General features: G+C 44.5%; 1 protein-coding gene across 3 annotated transcripts in view; it reads right to left on the bottom strand.

Annotated features, from left to right (window-relative positions):
• The window catches only part of PPM1H (protein phosphatase, Mg2+/Mn2+ dependent 1H), a 259,467-nt gene that overhangs the window by 63,154 nt on the left and 173,832 nt on the right, over positions 1–22,481 (bottom strand). For all 3 annotated transcript variants that reach the window (XM_027071352.2, XM_027071351.2, XM_027071354.2), the window contains exon 6: positions 6,568–6,686. In XM_027071352.2, the coding sequence (XP_026927153.1) occupies positions 6,568–6,686 (119 nt within the window). The remainder of the gene's footprint in view (positions 1–6,567; positions 6,687–22,481) is intronic.

The raw sequence follows: 22,481 nt of genomic DNA on the forward strand, positions 1-22,481 counted from the left end.
TGTTTGGATTATCTATTGGTAAGAAGCCCAATGCTGTGGTGCTGTGGCTCTCATCCCTGAGTTGGGTTCCAGGCTGCAGATGGAGAATTAAAGTTCACCCCAAACAGCATGCAAAGGGTTGGAAGTGAAGTTGCTTTTTAATCAGCTCCTCAGGGTCTGAAATACTCCCCGAGAAGTAAAAGGAGAAGAGAAACAAAAGCACCAGTCCAGCAGGCAATGGGCAGAGGCAGGGCAAGGGAGGTAGGGCAAAGGACATGGTTCTTCCTTCTGGCTGACCAACAGGCTTGCCAAGTAGTGACCACTAGAGATGAGCTGTCCCTAAACACAATGACTGATGCCTCTGAACATCTACAAAGTGGAGTGATGCCCATCCCCCAGCCAACTCAGAGGCTAGCAGGAGTGAGTCCAGAAGCCATAGAATGTGGCCATGCCATTTCACTTGCTTACCCTGTCTGTGCTCAGCTGTCTTTTTTTTTTTTTTAAACTCTCTCCCATTGGGATGTTCAGTTACCGCTCCTTGTATGTCCTCCACCTCAGCTAGACCCATGCTCTTACGTTACCCAGACTACAGGGTCATCCAGTACAACTTTTTGTGGTGATGGCCATGTTCCGTGTCTGTGCACTGTCCAGTTCAGGAGCCACTAGCCACATCTGGCTACTGAGCAATTGACATGTGGCTAGTGCGACCTGGGAAAGAAAATTTTCATCTTATTTAATTTTAACTAATATAAATTTAAATGGCCACATGTGGCTAGTGGCTGCTGTGCTAGAGAGCACTCAGAATAGAAAAATATTTCCTTTGCCTTAATAAAAGCAATGAGTACTAAAAGGAGAAAATGGTGGCTAACCCCACTCTGCCCCCAGTGGAAAAATCCCGGATTGTAAAGGAAATTCAGCGGAGGAAAATGACCCTGATGTGTCATCAAGTTAGGATCATAAAGAGTTAAGCGCTGCTAGAGATTAAAATGAAAGGTTGAGGGGCGTCTGGGTGGCTCAGTCGGTTAAGCGTCCGACTTCACCTCAGGTCACGATCTCGCGGTGCGTGAGTTCGAGCCCCGCGTCCGGCTCTGGGCTGATGGCTCAGAGCCTGGAGCCAGCTTCCGATTCTGTGTCTCCCTCTCTCTCTGCCCCTCCCCCGTTCATGCTCTGTCTCAAAAATAAATAAAGGTTAAAATGAAAGGTTGCCATCGCTGGAATATTTCTAATGGAACTGGTCTTTTCCAGAAACTCTGAAAAGCAGAGCAAAGTCCATTCCCCGCCAGACACAGAGGTTGGCAGCAAGGGGCAAAGGAAGCATTTTACAAATGAGAGACCCAGGTCCAAGATTTGCCCAAGGCTCCAGAGTCTTGGCAGAGCAAGCTCCAGAGCCCATGGAGCCTATCTCCCAAAGCCATAAACTCTGTACTAAGCCAGGCCATCTCAAGTTACGGGTCCAGCCTTCCTCGGAAATAAGACCATCATAAATGTTGGAAAGGCTTTGCTTAAGGAAAGAATTCTGGTATACTTTACTCATAACTAGAACCATCTGGAAGCAATCTCGCATTCACATGATGGACTTCTCTTCCTCTTTAGCCCTTGCTCTCTCTACAAATCCCATCAGGCCAGGAACAGCTGCTGGAGGGCCTGGCTGGACTCCACGGGTAGAGCTACAAACCCCCTTCCACATGGATGTCCTCCTGGGCCCCTGGCTTGCTTGTTCCCCCGTGTGCCCGGACACAGCGCACGATGAACACCCATCCCACGTGAGAAAGCTAAATCACCAGCAGGCCCAAGAGCAGGGACCCGGTGCCACAAAGGCAGCTGTGAGAAACCGTTGTTTCAACTTGGTAACATAGACACTTGCCAGCAAATTACAGCCTGAAATGGCTCAGAGGGCTGCGGGTTGAAACACAGAGCTCACACTGCCAGCTATGTGCATCATGCAACAGCAGCTCGACACAAAGGGCTGGGGAGGAGGGGCGCTGGCCTGTACTGGGGCAAGGCCGGGATCCTGGCACCAAGACCAATGACACCAGGCACAGAAGGTGAGGGCTGGGCCGCGTCAGGGACCGACTCAGCGCTGGGGGTGCTGTGAAGAAAATGCCTTTGTAAATCCAACGACTGGGCAAGCGATCTCTGAGGCGGGGGAAGGGGCGGTGGGGGAGCCAGGGAAGAGACCGGTTTCATTATGAAGGTCCTGGTGACAATAACCTTTTGTCCTCTATACAATCTGGGCCTGCCAAGCTGCTCCACAGTCTGAGAAAGCACGAGGGTGGGAGAGAAAGGCTCCCTGTCAGGAGGCCACAAACTCATCCGTGATGATGAGACAAGGCTCCCCCGCCCCCCCGAGCAGACATCCTCTCCCACACCTTCCTCCCCACTGCAGACACACCACGGAGGGCTGGCATGAGGCTGCTCTAAGACGAGAGCAAACAATTTTCCTCAGCACAGGAGACCTGGTTCTCTGAGGATCCTCCCACCATCCGCACCCCCAAATCACACGCAGACTCTTAGTGACGAGTGTGAAGCAGCCCAGTTTAATTTGGCTGGCAGTCTAGCAGGTCAGACTGGGAACCAGAAAAGTTAGTACCTCAGCCGGTCCTGAAATGCTTCACCCCGTCCTCTTGTTTAGAGGACTGTCACGGAGACACTGATCCTGGTGGACAGGACCCCCCCCTTGCTCCCCTGCTTCACTTCATGTCACGGCTCAAAACTGAGTAATTATGTCTAATCTTACCCTGAAGAAAAATGGACCGTTGCATTGTATCACAAAGAGCTCTGGGCCTCAGAAACCTGGGATCTAGGCCTTACTCTGACACTTCTGCGTCCGTAGAAGCTGAGCAAACCACCTAATTCCTCTCTGTCTCAATCTGCTCAACCACAAAATGGGAACAAGGAAGAGGAGTCCTTCAGCGTCGGGCAGCTGGCATGGTAAACAGCGTGTGCCCTGCAGTGATGCTGTCTGGGTTCACGTCCTAGCTGCTCCCACTTACTATTATGTAACCTTGAAACTCAGTCTCTGTGCCTCAGTTTCCTCATCAGTTTCCTCATCACAGTTCACGGGACTGTGAAATAGAAGGCATCAAGTCAAGCTCTCATCACAACGCCCGGCCCTTAGCTCTTCCAGTCACTGTCAGGTAGGCCCACTGCCATCGTGCTGAGTGGGGGCATGCAGGGCCCATTTCCACCACAACTAGGTATTTGCTATAAGAATTAAAGGGCTTTGACTTAAGTGAACTCGTGATTCGTAGAAGCGTTCCAGAAGAACAGGTTCACAGGCCAGGGCTAACTCTGAAGCCAAGAAACATAAAGGGACATGGTAAGGACCTGTCTCCTTGAGCATGACACATTCCAAACACTTCCAGACCACCTTCAACCAATTCCAACAACTTGGTAGTCACTGAAGGCATCTGTGGGAAAAGAGCCACAGCCCTTCATCGCCCCTTCTACAGAATTAATTTGCCAGGTCTTCTCTTTCTAGAGACAATTCAGAAAGGCAGCAAAAGGTGATCCCATGTTTTTTTTTTCAAGTCCTAAACAATAACTGCTAGACACGAGGTTTCTCACGAGAGGTTACAACATTTAAAAAAGGAATTCAGGGGTGCCTGGGTGGCTGAGTTGGTTGAGCGTCTGACTTCAGCTCAGGTCATGATCTTGCGGTCCGTGAGTTCGAGCCCCACATCAGGCTCTGTGCTGACAGCTCAGAGCCTGGAGCCTGCTTTGGATTCTGTGTCCCTCTCTTGCTCTGCTCCTCCCCCGCTCATGCTCTGTCTCTCTCTCTCAAGAATAAATAAAACATTTAAAAAAAAAAAAAAGGAATTCATTCAAGTTTAAATTCATTCAAGTTTATATAGGCAGTGGTCTAACTGGGTCTCTAACTCCCCCACTTACTCCAACAAAGATATAAAGAACTCTCCTTTTCCTGAAGCATCAATTTCAAGTCAAAAGAATAGGTAGAAAATACACAAAGGTGTACATCAATCTCTGCTCACAGGCAAAGCTGCAGCCAATAGCCACACAGGGAACCGTGCTGAAACAAACCAGCAAATCATGTCTGACTGAAGCCGTTCTCAGTCTTGGCTCCTCAATTATTTGGTACCTTCTGTGAAGTTCCATACATTAAATACAGCCTGTTTATGGACCACTTATTTTCTTAGGATCATGCTAATTAATACCGTGTGTGTGTGTGTGTGTGTGTGTGTGTGTGTGTGTGTACAGAGAAAGCAAGAGACTGAGTGTGTGAAGTTGGATGTAATCTAGTCCCTGAACGTATCCACATTTTAAAAACTATAAAATGGGGGTAATCTTTAGCCACTTGTTTTCCAAGTGTGTTTTGACTGCTTAGATCTTGTTTGCCTTTCTGGCATAGAAAGAACACACAAACAGCCTTGCCTCAAGCTTAACGTATCTCAGATACAAACAAGCTCCTTATTCCCACCCTTCCCACCTGCCATCCATAACTACCTGGTTCCCAACTGCCGTCAGTCACACCCTTTCCTGAAATCCAATAAATACCCACTGGCTAATCACTGGGTGTCAGGCACCAGGCGAGGCACTGCCCCCTCCTGGAGAATTGCAGACTAGTCGAAAGGACATAAACAGGTGGTTGGAACGATTAATGACTTACCCCTTACAGTAATCCCTTGGCCCAAATCATCTAGTTTGTTTTTCATTTCCTTCCTTCTCTGTTTTCTGCTTCCATCCCTCCATTTGACCCTTGAGACCTCACATACATATTTCTATGCTGGGTATTTTTTTTTTCCCCCCTGGGTACCTAAACTTGCTTTCTCTTGCCAGTTTCCTTCAAACTCCTTAGGACTGCCATCCCAAAACCATGCTTTCCTCATTCGTTCTCCTTCTCAGAGACAAAGCAGCACCACCCACAGCCTCCCACAGTAAGTGTATGTCTCTGCATGGCTTCCCGCATCCTTGATTATGTTCCCTTGATACTGACTCGGTCTGATTTCCCATAGACCGTCTCTTTATTTTTGGCCATGTTCCTTACTGTCTCTCAGGTCCACTCTTTTTGTTTATGCATTTGCAATCATGGGGATTTCTGACCTGGGGCACCGTTCCCTCCATCGTTCTAAATCCTGCAAAACTTAGACCAAACCCGACCGTGCTTTTCTAAACTATGGTAGCCCTCACCTTCAACTGCTCTGTGAGGAGTGCTGATTTTGCTGATCGGATAAAAATGAACTTGTAAAGAAAACCCAGTTGGGGTAGGGTAAGGATTCGAGGGCACCAAAACTCCAGAACCTCAGAGCTGCAAATAGGGTGAACCCTTTCTGCCAAGTCCGTTCATGTTTTAGAATAGTTTAAGCTTTATGGGTCATACAGTCTCTGTTCCAGCTACTCAACCACCTTGTTGTAGAGTGAAGGTAGCCAAAGATCAAATGTATACAAACGAATGTGGCTGTACTCAAAACAAAACAAAAAAATATTTACAGAAAGGTGTGTAGGTGGAATCTGGCTTCTGGGTCATAGTTTGCTGACTCTGCTTTATAAGAAGAGTGGATAGTAGGGAAAATCTTCTCTTTTAGATGATAGAGGATAAATTGAAGTGCCTTAGATCAGCCCCTTATTTTCCCTAGGCAGCTCAACTGTTCCCTTAACACAGTGTGTATTCTAGTAGATTTCTAGCCTAGAAGTCACTACCATGAGACTTTGGGCTGTAATCACGTGTGACAGCTATTTTGGTCAACGTGAGAAGAGATAATGGCACCCACTTCTATGCCTATGTTGGCAAGCAAAGAGTCCACTGTCTCACCCTCCTGCTCTCCTCCAGGCTGGCAGGAGGCTCCCTGGCCAGTACCTCAGGGCTAACAGCAAATCTTCACCCCTACTATGGGCCAGGCCCTGTGCTCTCTTATTTAGTCCTCATGTCAATCCTATGGTGTATACGTACTTTCTATCCTATCTGTCTTTCATATGGAAGAAACAGGTGAGGTCTTAGTCACTGTTAGCCACTGATCCACCACAGAAGTGATCTTGGTGCTGACATAGGTGTGTTGTGGGAGGAAGACGCCCCTTGCCAAGATTCTTATCGCAATGTAAATGTGAAAAAATAATGAAGATGGCTCATTACCTCTAGTCCTTACAGCAACCTCTTCAAAGAGCCCATTTTTTTCACTTTATCCATAGAAAGTTAGGCTCATAGGGGTTAAGTACTTTACCTAACTTTGCCTCTTTAGAAAGCTCAGAGTTCAGATTCAAATCCAGGCCAGTTTGGCTCAATTAACTGTTAGCCTGTTCCTTCGAGCCCCTGACCTAAAAAAAAAAACCAACTTAAATGTGTTTTAAAGCCTCAAAAACGCTTGTGCATGTGAAGTGAGGAATTATGTCAGCTTCGTGGGGTCTCGTGTCCCCAGGGAGGATGTCAGGGAAGTACAGAGGCAGACCAACACCGCGATTTAAGAACTGGCGCCCAGGCGAAAAGAGTAGAAGCAACGTCCCCAGTCCTTTGCCACCAACCCAGGTCTCTGGCCGCACTACCTGATCCAAACTGCGTGAGTGGCTTTTTATGACGGTGATGATTCCTTCACACATACTGTGGCAGTGCTGAGGCAGAGGGAGGCATGTTCTTACCAGCCTGTCATATTAAAGTCCCTGTAGAGCATCTTCTTTCCAAGTTCCTTTCTCTGTACTCTCCTTGGAAACTCCAAATGTGTGAATTCATTTCCCAGCAAGTGAGGCTGCATGAATGCCTAATAGCAAAAGAAATAAAAAGAAAAAATACTCACATATTTAGGAGAAAAAATAAGACTCAATAATGTTTTGTAAATCAAGACATATTTCAAAAACCAGAAAACTGTTCTATTTTAAGGGGAAAAATTAGGTGTATTCAACAAATAGAATAAACATTTCCATTCTACAAGAATATCAGCGAATAAAAAATCACTAACTAAACTTATAAAGGGATATAACTTTTTAATTTGACATGATAAATTAATTGTAATCAGGGACATGGATTGCTAAAGTCAAGAGGAAAAGAAACGGAGTTTCTCCAAAAGTTCATTTAATTCAAATCCAAGATCTTTTCATTTTCTTGAACAGCATGTTGATGCAACGTGAAAGCTTTCTCCCACTCTGCTTGGCTTTCTCTGCTCCTCTCCTGCTCACACTCTTGGCGATCATGGCCTTGCCTTTGAAACCCACATGTGAATCTCCACATTGACACAATGGCCCAAGAGAGCAGATTGGGGCTGGATACACCAGACAGGAACTTTCTGTTGGACTCCCTCCATTTTGCTCTGCAGTAATTTGATCATGTAATTGGAAGACTATTCCAGAGCAGATGGCTTCCTCCCCTCCCCCAAATCTCTGTTCACACTACAAAAGTCTTGAGCAAACAGCCACTTAGGGAATTGCTTTGAAACAACAAACAGTCTCATTGTCACATTCAAAATTCAAATCCGCTATCCAAGAGATGAAATGCTCAAGTATTAATTTCCCCGCTCGAAGGCCACACACACTAAAAGCAAACTTGCACGGAAGCTTCCTTGTACCAAGCTATACACCCACTTACTAGCAGTGTGCTGGAATGGATCCTTTTTCTCCCTCCCTTCATTATTTTCTTAATTTTTAAAAAAATTTTGGCAGGGAAGAGTAGGCAGAGCAAATCATGACCTGGCACTGTAGAAAAGCAAGGGATCCCTGCCACAGGACAGATGGCCATGTCCTCAGTCTCCTGGAAACAGGCATCTCCCACAGCCTCTTTCCCAAGATCTGACACCAGCAGATCTCCTGCTGATTCTCATGGTAGTTTGGAGGTTTAGTTGGACATCGGTCATCCTAAGCTAAGTATATCAGGAGTCAAAGGACACAAGCTGAACTGTCACTGGGTTGGCTAGATTCGGCCAGATAATAGAACTCTGAGCAGGCTTGGAGACACGGCAGGGCAGTACTGAGAAGGTGAACTGTCTTTACTGTCTTCTGTAGCCCCCAAATTTCCCAGGTCTGACAGGAATTCTGGAACATTCTGAGGGGCTGTGAAACCTCTGCTAGGGATGAGGGTTGGCTGCTGATGAGTATCAAGGACGCTTAAACACTGACCTTTACAGAGAGGTTCCCTGGGAAGGAAGGAAGGGAGTACTTAATAGGGCAGGTCAGTGGTGTGGGCTTTGGGTGAGGTGAACTTGGGTTTGAATCCAAGTTCTGCGTGTATAAGCTGTGTAATTTTAGTTGGTGATTTAGCTTCTGGAGCTTCAGTTTCTCAATCTGAGATTAATTATGTATTTACCTCACACTTTTAATAATTAAATGAATGCACTTATCGTAGTTGTCTCAGCTCATAAAAAATTATTATATCCATCTAATGATTACCGATATCTATTACATCCTTGGCACTACGGAATGTGCTTTGTGACCTCTCGCATCACACTGCCAACAACCTTACAAGGTGGAACTGGATACACAATCTGTAGGGTCCAGTGCAAAATGAAAATATGGAGACTGTGTTCAAAACTAAGAATAACCACGTACAGAGCCCTGTGCAGCCGCAGGAGTCACACACCCAGGAAGCCAGCTGTACTGACCGAAGGAGCAGAGGCATAATTAGTCCATGAATAGCAACACCTACTATGTACCTGTTATCATCTCCTAGAGCTTCGGGACTCTATACCCCACTCCCCAAGCTGGCCTAGCCTGGCTGGCAACCTGACTTAGGGATTACCATGTACCAGGCACTTGATATGCTTGTCACAACCTCAACAATCCTATAAAGCACATGTCATAGACTCAATTTACAAATGAGGAGACTAAGGCCCAAAGAACTTAAGACACCTAGCCCAAGGTCATCATCCAGGGCTGGGTGGTCTCAGAGCCGAAGCCTAATAACATGTCCACAAACACCCATCCCAACCCTTGAACCTGCACACATTTACAAAAAAAAAAAAAAAAAAAAAAAAGTGGGCAAAAGGACCAAGGGCCCTGGACCATGCAAAGTCTAAATGGTCAATAGGTACCTGTGAGGATCCAGTTAACAAAAAATTACAGATCTGCACCCAATTTGGCCACAAGAGTGCTCCTGAAGAAGCTAAAAGAAATCCTTTAATAATATGAGGGACTAAATAAATTAGTTAAAAAATCTATACAAAGGAATTCTATGGTGTCATTTACAATGATACTACAGCAAATATGTAATGACATGGAAAGAAAGGACAGACAGACGTAAAAACACAGGTTATCAAACAACGTATGTGAGTGCATGTGCGTGTAGGTGTATGAGCTCATGTAAGTTGTGTCATATACACACAGATCTAGATACAAGGCATATAGGTACATACAAACGAATGTGTGTGAAGAAGTACCGGTAAATGCCCCACATACATTTCATTAACAAACAGGTTAGGATCCAAAGGCCATATTTCTAAGTCCATTTCTTCACAGACCCAAGTGCCTCAGAGATCAATGTGCAGTGTTCCAGGCACCCGGCCACGTTTCCAGGAGAGTGAGTGGCCCTCTGATGGTGCTTTCCCTGGGTACCCTCATACCCTTTTTGCCAGTACACGTTTGTCTGGACAGTTGTGAGGGAAGATCTGCAAAGTAGCCAGGACCTCCTGAGCAGCTCACTGTCTGCAGGGGTCACCTCACCTCTCCCTCTGAAGATGAGCAGGCTCTAAGTGGGCCTTAAAGCCCATGTTCCTGTGACATTTGTATCCCCTTCACTTGCAGGGGCTTTCAGGGTCTCAAACCGCTTGCTTTCTCCCCATTATAGCAATAGGCTATGGTGTTTCATCAGTTCTAAGATGCCCTTTTCAAATGAGTTATTATTTTATTACCTCTAAGAAACGAGGGGAAGCTGCCAACGAAACTAAGTGCAATACTTTCTTACCACTTTGAATTTTTATTTTATTCTTTTTGAAAGGGCTCCTTTGGACTTAGACAAATTTTTACATATCCCTCTGGGGTATATTTAAGAAGATTACATAGGTGAAGTATATTGGATAAGGTTTTCCAAAATGTCTTCACATTGAGAATTCCACTGCTCATCAGTTTTCAACTCTGAATCATTAACGGTCACGATTTCCCAGGCAATGTGTTCCATGGGACCGTTGGCGATGCAACATTTCTTAAATAATTCACCCTAGAACTAGGAGCCTCAGAACCAGGGGTGCAAAGTTCTTAAGTCAGCTCTGCAATTATCCAGAGCCAGCTAACTTCTGACTCCCACTTCTGGAATGTGGCTGAACAAGTCAGATTCACACCTCCAAGCCCCTCTGCAAATCCACAAAGGCTTTAAGAGTGCTTCATTTTTGCCTTCAGGGTTTTCTTCTAAGCTGCCAGCCGCCCATCCTGCAAGTTTGGTGCTGTTCTTTTGATGTTTACACATGCCTAGGAGAGGACACCTGTGTCATGCCTGCCACTTGGCTGACAGCAACAATCAGTGGTAAAATATCTCAACTTCAGATATGTCAAATGGTGAAAACAAAAGCACCTTAGCTCTGAAGAAATACTGCAATATTCATCCTCCACTGATACATCACACCCTTAAAATTTCTCTACTTTTATGGCCATTTTTCTTCCTCTACCTGACACAGCACATTTCGTATGATGCAAGATATTTTCTGTCATGATTTTGCTCACCACAGAATTCACCTGTATTCCATGTGTACCGATGACATATTTTTACTACTTTTAAAAATCGCCATGTCCTAATAGTAGACCCCCTTCTCACCAGCACTTTCAATACTCACTATTGTCCTATTTGTCAGACCCGATGGAGGTCCTGGTGTTAAAGAAAAAACAGCTCAAAAACTAAGTACAAATAGAGCCAATAGGTGGTTAATTAATGAAAAATGAGATGCTAAAATACAGTGGGACACATACCTGTTGGTTTTCAGAGGAAAACCTACTTCTCTGCTCATTTGTGTGTCTTTTTGTGCAATAATCATGGAAGTTTTCAGATTTCATCTTAGGTGGGCTGTTATATGGAAATACCACAGACGGGGAGGGGTATGAACAGCAACACTTAGGTCTCACTGTCCTGGAGGCCAGGAAGTCCAAGATCAAGATGCCAGCAGATTCTCTGCCTGGCTTACAGACTGCCCCCTCTCACTGCACCTCATACGGGCTTTCCTCTGTCTCTTGGGGGGAGAAATCAAGCTCTCCGAGGTCTATTCTTATCAAGACATTAGTCCCATCTGATGAAGGCCCCACTCTTATGGCCTCATTTAACCTTGTTTCTAAAAAGGTCCTATTTCCAAATTTGGCATACATGGGGGGTAGGGCTTCAACAGAAGGGTTTTTTTTTTTTGGGTGGGGGCGTTGGGGAGGATACCAGTGCAAACACTCAGTCCGTAACATGGTCTTCTAGGTATACATGTTTATAGAAGTACATATGCTCAGCCATCTAAATATTGTAAAATGTTATCTGATGGTTTCCTTTTTGACTTACCTCTATTTGTGATTATTTCTACTACTGAACTGGTATTGCTTTTGTTTGAAAAAACTAAAAAAATTTTTTTGAGAACAGTTTTTATTTTTATTTAAGTTTTTATTTTAATTCCAAGAGTTAAAATACAGTATTATATTAGTTTCAGGTGTACGATATAGTGATTCAACAATTCTATACATTACTTAGTGCTCATCCTGGTAAGTGAACTCTTAATTCCCTTCACCTACTTCACCCATCCCCCTACACACCTCCCCTCTGGTGACCCTCTGTTTGTTCTCTATAGTTAAGGATTTGTTTCTTGGTTTGTTTCTCTGTTTTTTTTTTGTTGTTGTTTTTTGTTTGCTTGTTTGTTTTTTGAGAGAGAGAAAGCATGAGTGGGGGAGGGGCAGAGAGAGGGATGAGAGAATCCCAAATAGCCTCCATGCTGACAGTGGAGGCTTGAACTCACAAACTGTGAGATCATGACCTGAGCCAAAATCAAGAGTCGGATGCTTAAAAGACTGACTCACCCAGGTGCCCCCACTTTTTATTTTTATTTTAGTGAGACAGAGTGCGTGCAAGCAAGGGAGGAGGGAGGGGTGAGGAGGGAGGGAGGAAGGGAGAGAAAGAGAATCTTAAGCAGGCTCCACGCTCAGCATGGAGCCCAACGTAGGGCTCAATCCCATGACCCTGGGATCATGACCTGAGCCAAAATCAAGAGTCGGACACGTAACCGAATGAGTCACCTAGGCACCCCTCTTTTTCCTATGCTCCTTTGCTTCTTAAATTCTATACATGAGTGAAATCATATGTTATTTATCTTTCTCTGACTTATTTTGCTTAGCATAATACTCTCTAGCTCCACCCAAGTCATTGGAAGTGGCAAGATTTCATTCTTTTTCATGGCTGGATAATATTCCAGTGTGTGTGTGTGTGTGTGTGTGTGTACACGCACACATGCACGTACATGTGTTTATCACATCTTTATTCATTCATCTATTGATGGACACTTGGGTTGCTTCCATAATATGGCTACTATAAATAATGCCACCATAAACATTGAAATGCATATATATTCCTCTGAATTAGTGTCCTTGTATTGTTTGGGTAAATACCCAGTAGTATGATTACTGAATCACAGGGGAGTTCTATTTTCAACTTTTTGAGGAGCCTCCATGCTGTTTTCCAGAGTGGCTGCACCAGTTTGCATTTGCACCAACAGTGGAAGAGTATTCCTCTTTTTCCACATCCTCACCAACACTTGTTCCTTCTGTTGTTGATTTTGGCCATTGTGACAGGTGTGAGGTGGTATCTCATTGTGGTTTTGATTTGCATTTCCCTGATGATCAGTGATACTGAGCATTTTTTCATGTGTCTGTTGGCCAGCACAGAGACATTTTATTCTCAGAAGCAGAGTGGGCCACAACTTGGCAACTCAGAAACAACTTCTCAGAGGCTGTGCAGCATTCAGGTAACACGACTGGTTAGGGTTACTTCATTAGAGCTGGCCTGCCCTGCCAGAAGCAGTGCTCACATCAGCGTTCTGGAACCTTGAGCGTCGAAAGTGATTTTATGCTAAATTCAATGTAAGCAACACACCCAAAATTTAAAGACTGTAAAATCTGAGTGTAAGAATTTGTTAGGCTCCTCTCAGCAATAAAACCCCATGATTTCTGGAATCCAAACTTGTAAAATTCATGGACAATTTTGGCAAGTTTTACTCTACTACTCATATCCGGGCCACTCATATATAAATAGGTATACGTGACTACTGTCCCTTCCCAAGGCACATTTCATAGGCTGGCTTGTTACAAATGTGACCTTAATGGGATAAAAATGCAAGGCAGGAGAGGAGGCACACATTAAGATCCCTACAAAATAAAAATTCTAGACAGTTTCCTAAACATCCCTTATTTTTCTAATATGCTGGACATAGTTTAGCTTTTTCTCCTGATGCTGCTATTTGGACATATGTATGTTAGAACATCTGCATGGTGATGCAAGTGATACCCACCACACTTGAATATGTTCATTATTTTTAAACCTTAGCTATATGCCAGGGCCAAGCATAGCACCTAACACAGTAAAGACTCGAAGTAAGTATGTGCTGGGAGAATGAATACAGAACATTCTGACCTGCTTTACTCAGTTACACTTGGTGATTAAACTTCACAAAATAATATAATACAGCTTTCAATCTTTTGAAAAAGTTAAAACTAAGGTCCATAGCACATAAAAACAATCTTGGACACACATTACTGTATTTTGGATTTAGTTAACTTTTTATAATTCAATAGATATCTTCCTGTAAAACCACGTGTGTGGGTGAAATTATACCATTTCAAACCTCATGATATTTCACACTCCTAAGAATGTCTAAATAATGTCATGTCTCTTCTCTACTTAATAAGCATGCCGACTAGAAACCTAGAAATGTCTTCTATATTAAAATCCAACTTAAAGTGTGCTGGCCTGCTCCATGTAAAAAAATGGACCACTCTTTGTGCCTCCATCTTTATCCTAAAACTTGAGGCTTTCCTACAAGGAAGCACAACAGAATGTTCCTCACCGAGGGAAGGGAGTGGAGGTACACTGGAGTTCACGCATGTGATGCAAATGGCCCCTGGAAAGAAAGCTTGGTAACCGCTGCCCCAACACAAGCAAAGATAGGTTGCCAGTTGTCTTTTAAGGAGTGTGCAGAGTACAGGTTTGTTAAAAAGAGGGTAGGCCATGTCCTTGCCACTTAGTCTCTGGACAGCTAATGAGAATAAACTTCCAGACATGGTTGCATTTGGCCAGGGAAAGAAGAGACAGCTCATCTAGGAAAACGACGCTGGAGTAACCTGCTGTGCCAAGCAGTGGCAGGACGTCAGAGATGGGGAAGGAGGATCAGACGTCGTCTTCTGGCTGCTTTCCTCTCTAGTCCTGGGAAGAAACCAGCTGCAAGGGGACGGAAGTAAGCACTTATTGTGAAGAAACACAACCACCCCATCCCAATGGGAATCTCTGAGTTCAACCATAACAGGAGGGGACAAGCTTGAAAAAGAGATGTTGTCTAGAACCTTCTAAGAAGCCTCTCATGAAAGCAGACTGGGTGAGTAACTTGAACCCAGGTCTGTCTCACTCTGGAGCACATGGATCTGAGCTCCACCCTCCTGGGCTGGGGAGAGCTTTGAGCACCCTGGCAGGGCAGGGCAAAAACAGGGAGTGGAAGTAGGAACCCAGATCTAGAGAGTGACATGTCTACAATGGCAACGGGAGGTGGCCAAACACCATGCTTCCTGTGGACACTGAGACGGTGGGTCCTGAGATTATTTAAAACTGCCTGCTGGGGGCCGCCTGGGTGGCTAGGTCGGTTGGGCGACCGACTTCGGCTCAGGTCATGATCTCACAGTCCGTGGGTTCAAGCCCCGCGTCGGGCTCCGTGCTGACAGCTCAGAGCCTGGGGCCTGTTTCGGATTCTGTGTCTCCCTCTCTCTCTGACCCTCCCCCGTTCATGCTCTGTCTCTCTCTGTCTCAAAAATAAATAAACGTTAAAAAAAAAATTAAAAAAAAAAACTGCCTGCTGGGAAACACAAATTGGTTACTCCTTTTTAATAATAAAATTTCCTTCTGCTACCTTGTGGCCACAATGTGAGTGAGCCGTGCCAGCTACTGAGAGGATTGTCCCAGGTTCAGGAGTTTCCAGCCAGAAGAATGCATGCAGCTAACACATGAGCTCCTCCATGTGCCAGGTATCAGGGGCTGGGACTCAAAGAACAAAAAAGGAACTCCATCTGTTCAGAGTTCACACATTAGTTGGGGAGACTGAGGAAGGCTTATGGGTGGAAACAGATATCCCCAGGGGCTAAGGAACAAAGAGCGGGGCACTCACTGGGTGGGTTGGACAGAATCTGAAAAGCATCTGAACAGCGGATCAGGCAAGGCCTCTGGGGTCAGAGCAGCAAGAGCAGAGGCAAGGGAGTGCATAGCAGCATGGTGAGTAGGGCTTTTGGAACTGCTCTCAAGAGAGAACAGATAGGTGGCAGAAGGGTGCCTTTCTGGGGAACTTGCGCAGCCCCTTCACCTTGGGCTCCTGGAGAGCCCCAAAGAAGGTCCCTCCCCCAAACAATAATAACAGTTAAATACACGGTAAAGTTACTGTATCATATGTGTATGGGTCAACATATTTTCACAAATTTGACACACTTGTGTAACGGGCATCTAGATCAAGAAACAATACATGGTCAGCACCTGTGGTCAGGACCCCATTCAATCACTGCTCTCCCCAAGGGAAGCACTATCCCAAACTGTGTGTTGGTTTCACCTGTTTCTATACTTACTATGGGATCCTATAAGCTGTCCCCAGTACTGGGTGTTAAGTCGGTGTGATTCAGCCACGTTGTTGCATGTAGTTAAAACGTGTTCATTCTCAGTACTGCATGCCATTCCAGCTCATGACTATGACTGACAATCATCTTATCCGTTCTACTCCCCGTGGACATTTGGGCAGTTTCCAGTTTGGGCAAGTACATCCTGAGCTACTGTGCACACTCTGGTTAGGTGCCCACCTAGGAGAGGAACGGCTGTGCCAAACCCTTTTTCCCTGGGCCAAACCCTTTTACAAGGTAGTTGTTCGAGCTTCTACTCCCATCAGCAGAATATGGAAAGTGAAAACACTCATGTGTCAAATGAAGGGCAGATTCCACAACAGGAAATCGTTTGTGAAGTCCTCTTACTAGGAAACTTTTATATGAGCTTTTTTTTTTTTAAGTTTATCTTTAAGAGACAAAGCGAGCATACACATGAACTGCGAAGGGGTAGAGAGAGAGGGAGGGAGAGAGAGAATCCCAAGGAGGCTCCACGCTGCCAGCACAGAGCCCAACTTGGGGCTTGATCTCATAAACCATGAGATCATGACCTGAGCCAAAATCAAAAGTTGGGACACTCAACAGACTGAACCACCCAGGCACCTTGCCCCCACTTTGTTTTTTGAGCTCTTTTTTTTTTAATTTCAGAAAAAAAAGTCCAGAGTTCTCAATATTTGAAAGGAAGTTATCAAATGAGGATTTTCAGTGTTTAACACAAATCTTAATAAAAAATTGAGTAATCTCTCCTCTTCCGTGCCCTCAGGAGGGAAAAAAAAACCTCATCAGATCAGAGGACTGGAGGTTTTATATTTCAAGATGATTTACCATGACAGTAAGTCTATGGTCACGAATGAAACAAAATTAGTAACATCAACCAAGCCCACTGATGGTCGCACTAACCGTCAAACGAGATAGCTCTTCCAGAGCCAAGGCTGACTACCCAATTTGCAGTGCAGGAAAAGAGTATTTTGGTTTGGGTTAAACAAAAATGAAAGGAAAATGTTAAATGGCTGAGATCTAAATATGTATGTGTCGGAGTCTTTCATAAAGAATTCTCTCAGTCTTAATTTATCCTTAAAAATCTCAGAGTAACAAGAACCAAGCTTATGTATATATGCTATTATAAAATTGAATATTGATAAGATTCTGTCTGGTTTACATGGATGTCAAGAAAGATTCACATTTAAATTTCTACATGGGACTGTACCGATCAACTAGAGAAAAGCATGCCCCTAAAATAACTTTAAAATTGTAAAATTTATAGCTTGCGATAAAGGAGCCACATGGAAACTTGTATGCAAATGGATATATTAAACAAAATTGCCTAGATTTGTCAACCCTACAACAGCTTAATGTATAGAATAAGGGCTAAAAAGTAGTCATTTACATAAAACATATAAAGTTTCCATATTCATATGCTTAATGCTTTTTCTTCCCAAGTAAAAGTCTGGGAAAGGAATTCATTTGAAGAGAGAACAACTCATGTCAGCAAAAAAGATGTGCCTGTGTATCTTCAATTCCTTTGCATATGCAAATGGAATTTATACATTTTATAAAAGGCCACAGGAGTAGTCCAATGGCAGGGCGGCCAAAAAAAAAGTTCTTCATATATAGTTAGATTTGAAACTAAAAGATTTTATTTTGTCTCTGATCTAGGCAGTGTCGTAAGCACATTATGAATATTAACTCTTCAGTCCTCAAACCAGTCTTGGGAGGGTCCTGTAATTATCCCATTTCACTGATCAAGCAACGGGAGCAGAGAAAACTTTTTATAGACAGCTAAGCTTTTGCCGTGGTAAACCTCAGGGAATGCTATCTACCTCTTTCAAAGCATATTTAACTTTCACATCTTTAATGGATGCATGACACTATCTTGCTTCTTTACACTAAGACCAATTTTTAAGGGACCTTATGGACAGATGGCTCTGGCTTTATGTGCCCAACTTTTTATTCAGAATGTTGGAGGGAAAAGGGGTTTTAGAGAATCTAAAGATTATATATGTGTAGCAACTGTGCAGAAGACTGCGTTTTTCTAAGAATAAAAGTAGTTAGGGATCCATTCTTGTGGTTATTTGTTTAGCTGTGTGAATTCACTTCCTTAGCTCTGCAGAGCAGGCACAGAATGCCTCAGCATCAAGCCTCTGACTCCTCCTCCCATCCTGGGATAAACAAAACATCCATTTATATTCATTTTCAAAATCAAGGCTCTGGAAGCGGTGAGGTTCAACTCTCAGTGCTAACGTCTTTAGAGTCTTCCCTGTCACCAAGCAGTGCTCCTAGGATGGCCAAATATAAGCTCTGCCTCTAAGACTCTGGGCAGTGCCAGTTTTGTGCTCTAAAAATCTCCTGGCTGGGGTACCTGGGTGGCTCAGTTGTTGGATGTCTGGCTCTTGATTTTGCCTCAGGTCCTGGTCCCAGGGTCGTGGGATCAAGCTCTGTGTCGGGCTTTGTGCTAAGCACGGAGCCTGCTTGAGATTCTCTCTCCCCCATCCCCACCCCCCAAGAAAAATAGCTCCTGGCTTCTCTGTGACACCTGTGTGATCAGTTGAACCTACAGCGCATGTGAAAAACGCCAACCATTTTTTGCCTGCCATTTTTAAATTAGAAGTTCTCAAACTCACAGGCAGTTTTGTGAAAAAGGGTTAAGTGGGGGAAAGAGGTAGGATTAGAGTGGATTTTTCCATGACTCCGTCACCAAGCAAAGCAGAGTGGTGGTGAAGTTGCCTGTGACTAAAGAAAGGCTTTCTGGGCTTCACAACCTGCTCTCAAGGTTAAATGTGATGTGGCAGTGGTGGGTCAGTCAATTTTACTCACTAGCACACTTGACCCTCCCAAATTAAGGTATCGTGTTTTTAAGCAGGTTCACGTTTAAGTAATATACTTTTTGGGAGATAACTCTTGATCATGAGAAATCCCAAAAAGTGAAGTGGCACAACACTGTCGACCTTGAAACCTTTCCAAAGCCAACACCAGGGACACAGCAGACAAACAGAATTGGACTCGGCACAGAAGGCTGGGGGTGGTTCAAGGACACCACAAGAAACCGCCTTCGATAATGCTGCACTTGTACGTATCAGCTGGGTGTTTGAAGCCCACTTTCATCTCTTCTGTACATTGCCCTTGATGAAAAACAGCTGCAAACTTGGATTATCCACGAGGACACAAGGACATAAGTTGAAGGCCTGACGATACCAGCACATCTTAATGTAATCAAATCAGAGTTTATAAATACATCTAGGCAGAATTAAGGGGAAGACACCACTCTCGCACCTCGGGGCTGTGGAGGTCCCCCTGAGGGCGATTCCTCCCTTGCTGCTACCCGAAGCAGAGGTGGGGCGGTTTTCTGGAGGCCACAGCATCAGGGAGGTCAATTCTGCTGAGACACATCCACAACCAGACTTCTTTCCCTCCCGTCTGAGTCCCAGCTCCATCCAAACATTCCGTCTAGCTTGGTGGACCTCCTTAACTATTTTATTTCAATCACCCTGGAAACTGTAAAAAGAAAAAGAAAAAAAAAGCACAGCGACAGAAGAGCAAGGCTTACTGGTGACTCTAGGACCAGCAGCACTTCCTGGCTGCTGGGACAGTGCCCCTGACCCCTTCATCACACACCTGCCACATTCCGTGTGAACACATCAAACCCTCAAGCCTGATTAATCACCCTGCCCAAGAGTCTACGGAACACAGTTCACATGACCTAAGAGCCACACGAAGGACCCTCTGAGGTCAGGATACAAGACCAAACAAAATTAACATGCCTGCCACATCCAGCGTCATAATCTGCTTCTAGTTCGGTTAACCCCAAATGTCCAGAGCGTGCATCCCAAGAACCTCCCCCTTCGATGTGGATCAAAACGGTGTGTGTCCAACGGGCTCTGCATCTCCCCCACCTCTGAGAATATCACGAACCGTTTCTACAAGTCAAATAGCCTTGGGACTGCAGAATCATGCTCCAGACGAGTAAGTCTCTGGGAACTTAGAAGTTTTAATGATTCGGCCATAAATGTTTCTTCACACATCATAAAAAGAAATTTTAATTTGATCTCAGAGTAAGAAATACATTGTTAACTTTCCAGTGATGTTCTAACTCGTTTAGATCACGTAAAAGGTACCACAACCCCCAATGCACTGAAGTGTTTCATAATTAGTTCTAGGGAACTGATGTTCCAAAAAAAAAAAAAAAATGAACTGGTAGGATTAAATGCACATAAAATTATAAGGTATGCACTGTATTTTATATTGCTGTGGGATCACTTTTCATCCTGATTTCAGAACCTACAGAAAAAAATCTCAAGGGAGGTGTCCTACACATTTCATGTAGGAGAGATTCAGAGACATCACGCGAGGGGTGTGGGATCACACAGCTCACGCCTGGGCTGGGCTGAGAGAAGTCATCACACCAGTGTTTTCCTCTCCTAATTGATATTATTTTTAAGGTTTTATGCTATCTACCTCCTAATTCTCTCAAATACTTTACCACAAAGGCTTCACCGCAAGGTTATGTTATACTATAAATCCCTTAATTCTCTCCAAAACTTTACCACAAACATTTGCATCACAGATCATGTGACTATTACTACTGGATTTATTCATTTCAAAGCATACATTTTTAGACTCCTGGCAGTATAGGAAGTTGGACAACCAGGATATTTCACGTTCTGGTCATGTACACTCCTGTTGTCCGGGGAGAACAGTTATTAACCAGAGAAACGGATATGTATTAGCAGTAAGGATTAAAAAGAATGGGAACAACAAAAACAAAAGAGAATGGAGACATGGTTTGCACCTTTTGGAAATTCAGCTGTTAGGCTCAGTTCTATGGGCTAAGAGTGTCCACATTGATTGCTCAAGAGTAACACAAAAATACATGTTAATCTTCGGAACATTAGCAGTGATTATCAAATTAAAAATAAGAAAATAAATCTCTGTGGTTTGCAGGCCAGTAGGATTTGAAGACTGATTCATCAAACAAAAACCAAATGAGAACTATGTGCCACAAAAGAATTCTGCATACAGTTTTCATTTAATCATTCCACCCACCTTCTGAGGCTTCCTAAGCCTGTTACTGATGACGAAGCCGGGGACTATAGGAATCACAGACACAGTTACACGACAACGCTGAGATCAGAAGTCAACACATGTCTCATTCCGAACATCGGAAAATAGACCACCAGTATTTAGGAATCTGATACATGTCAGCCTTCCCGTCCCTCCTTAAAAATTAATGTTTTGATCTTTCTGGGCCATTCTTGTAACATGAAAATGTGAAACGATTTCAAAATAAAAAAAAGTTAATCTGCTGCTTCTCATTGCCTTTAGTGGGAAAACAGGAAATGGTTTTCCCTAAAGGGTAAGGAGGTGATGAAGGCAGGGTGCAGTCGAGGCACAGGCAGGCAAAGGGCTATGATAGGCTTCAAGGGAAGGTGGAAGGGAGAGTACTGTGTGGTAATGACCCAGACGTCAATACAAATTCTGGTTCTTTCATCAAGCCAACAAATCCCGCTTCAGTATCTCCTCTGTGCTGGGAACTGGCCACGTGAAGCGACTAAGGAGCCTGCCCTCCAGGACTCAGTCTGGAAGGGGAGAGAGTGATCGTGACCAGCAATACAATACCATACGCCGAGAGCTAGAGGCTTCTACACGGCTCTGCAAGCACCGGGGACTGACCCCCTCCTGGGAGACTTAGGGGACACCTCCTAGAGGAAATGACACTTATGTTGGGGTCTCAAAGGATGGGAAACAGTTTTCCTGACAGAGGACAGGGAAAGGACCATCCAGGCAGAGCATATTTCCAAAGGCAAGGAGGTTGGGGAGATCGAGGTGCATCCCAAATATGGAAGGTAGCTCTCTGCTTGCAGCCTGAAATGCATGGTGGTGTTGGTAGAGGCAACAGAGAAACAATGCAGGAGAGGTGGACGGGGACCATGATTCTGGCTCGACCACGTGTGACCTGCATTGTGCACACTATGAGGAGCCAAAGGACTTAAGGCAGGGAAGTGATACAGTCCATGATCAGATCACTTGGGTGGCTTTGTGGAAGATGGACTAGAAAAAGCCAGACAGGTGACAAGGAGGCCAGCTGTTTTGAACTCTACTCGGAAGCCTGAGTGCACTCTACTTGCAGCCTGAGTGGTCCTTGGTGACCTGCTCGTTTAGCTTCCCACTGTAAAGTGACAAACTGAGGTCTGGAAAGGTTAAGACACCTGCACAAAGACACCCTGCCAGCAAGTAACAGAGCCAGGATGGGATCCCTTCCCCCTGCCTAGAGTGGCAAAAAAAAAAAAAAAGAGAGAGTTCCTAGGAGTGGCTACAAGTTTATCCACTTGAAAAAGACAACAGAAAGGCTAGAGAACAACAATCAGTCAAAGGGTGAAGAAATATTTTTACATTGAGCCCGGATTCCTGCTGTCATTCTATACCAGAGCAACACAGCTTAGCTATTGAGTAAAACAAACCAAACAGACAAGGGAATTGAGGGGAAAGTGCACAGCCACTTTCTAAATCGACCAAAGTAATCAAACCTTGACTGTCCACGCACGCTGAAATTCAGAGCCATGAGCAAAGTCCTTTTGGGTAGCCTGGGTCAGTTTGTTTCCTAAGAGCAGAGGGTCACTAGCTATGTTGTCTAGAAAGAAAGCCAGTTGGCAAGACAATACTTCAGCCACAGAACTACTCGTCACGCTGTTCAGTCCCCAAAAATATCCAAAGTAACCTAGCGTGATTGCCACTGTTGCTCAAGTGAGATTCTAAGCCAAACACCCTCCCCCTGGAACTTG

The sequence above is a fragment of the Acinonyx jubatus genome, chromosome B4 (assembly GCF_027475565.1).
Source record: "Acinonyx jubatus isolate Ajub_Pintada_27869175 chromosome B4, VMU_Ajub_asm_v1.0, whole genome shotgun sequence".
In the NCBI taxonomy this organism is placed as follows: domain Eukaryota; kingdom Metazoa; phylum Chordata; class Mammalia; order Carnivora; family Felidae; genus Acinonyx; species Acinonyx jubatus.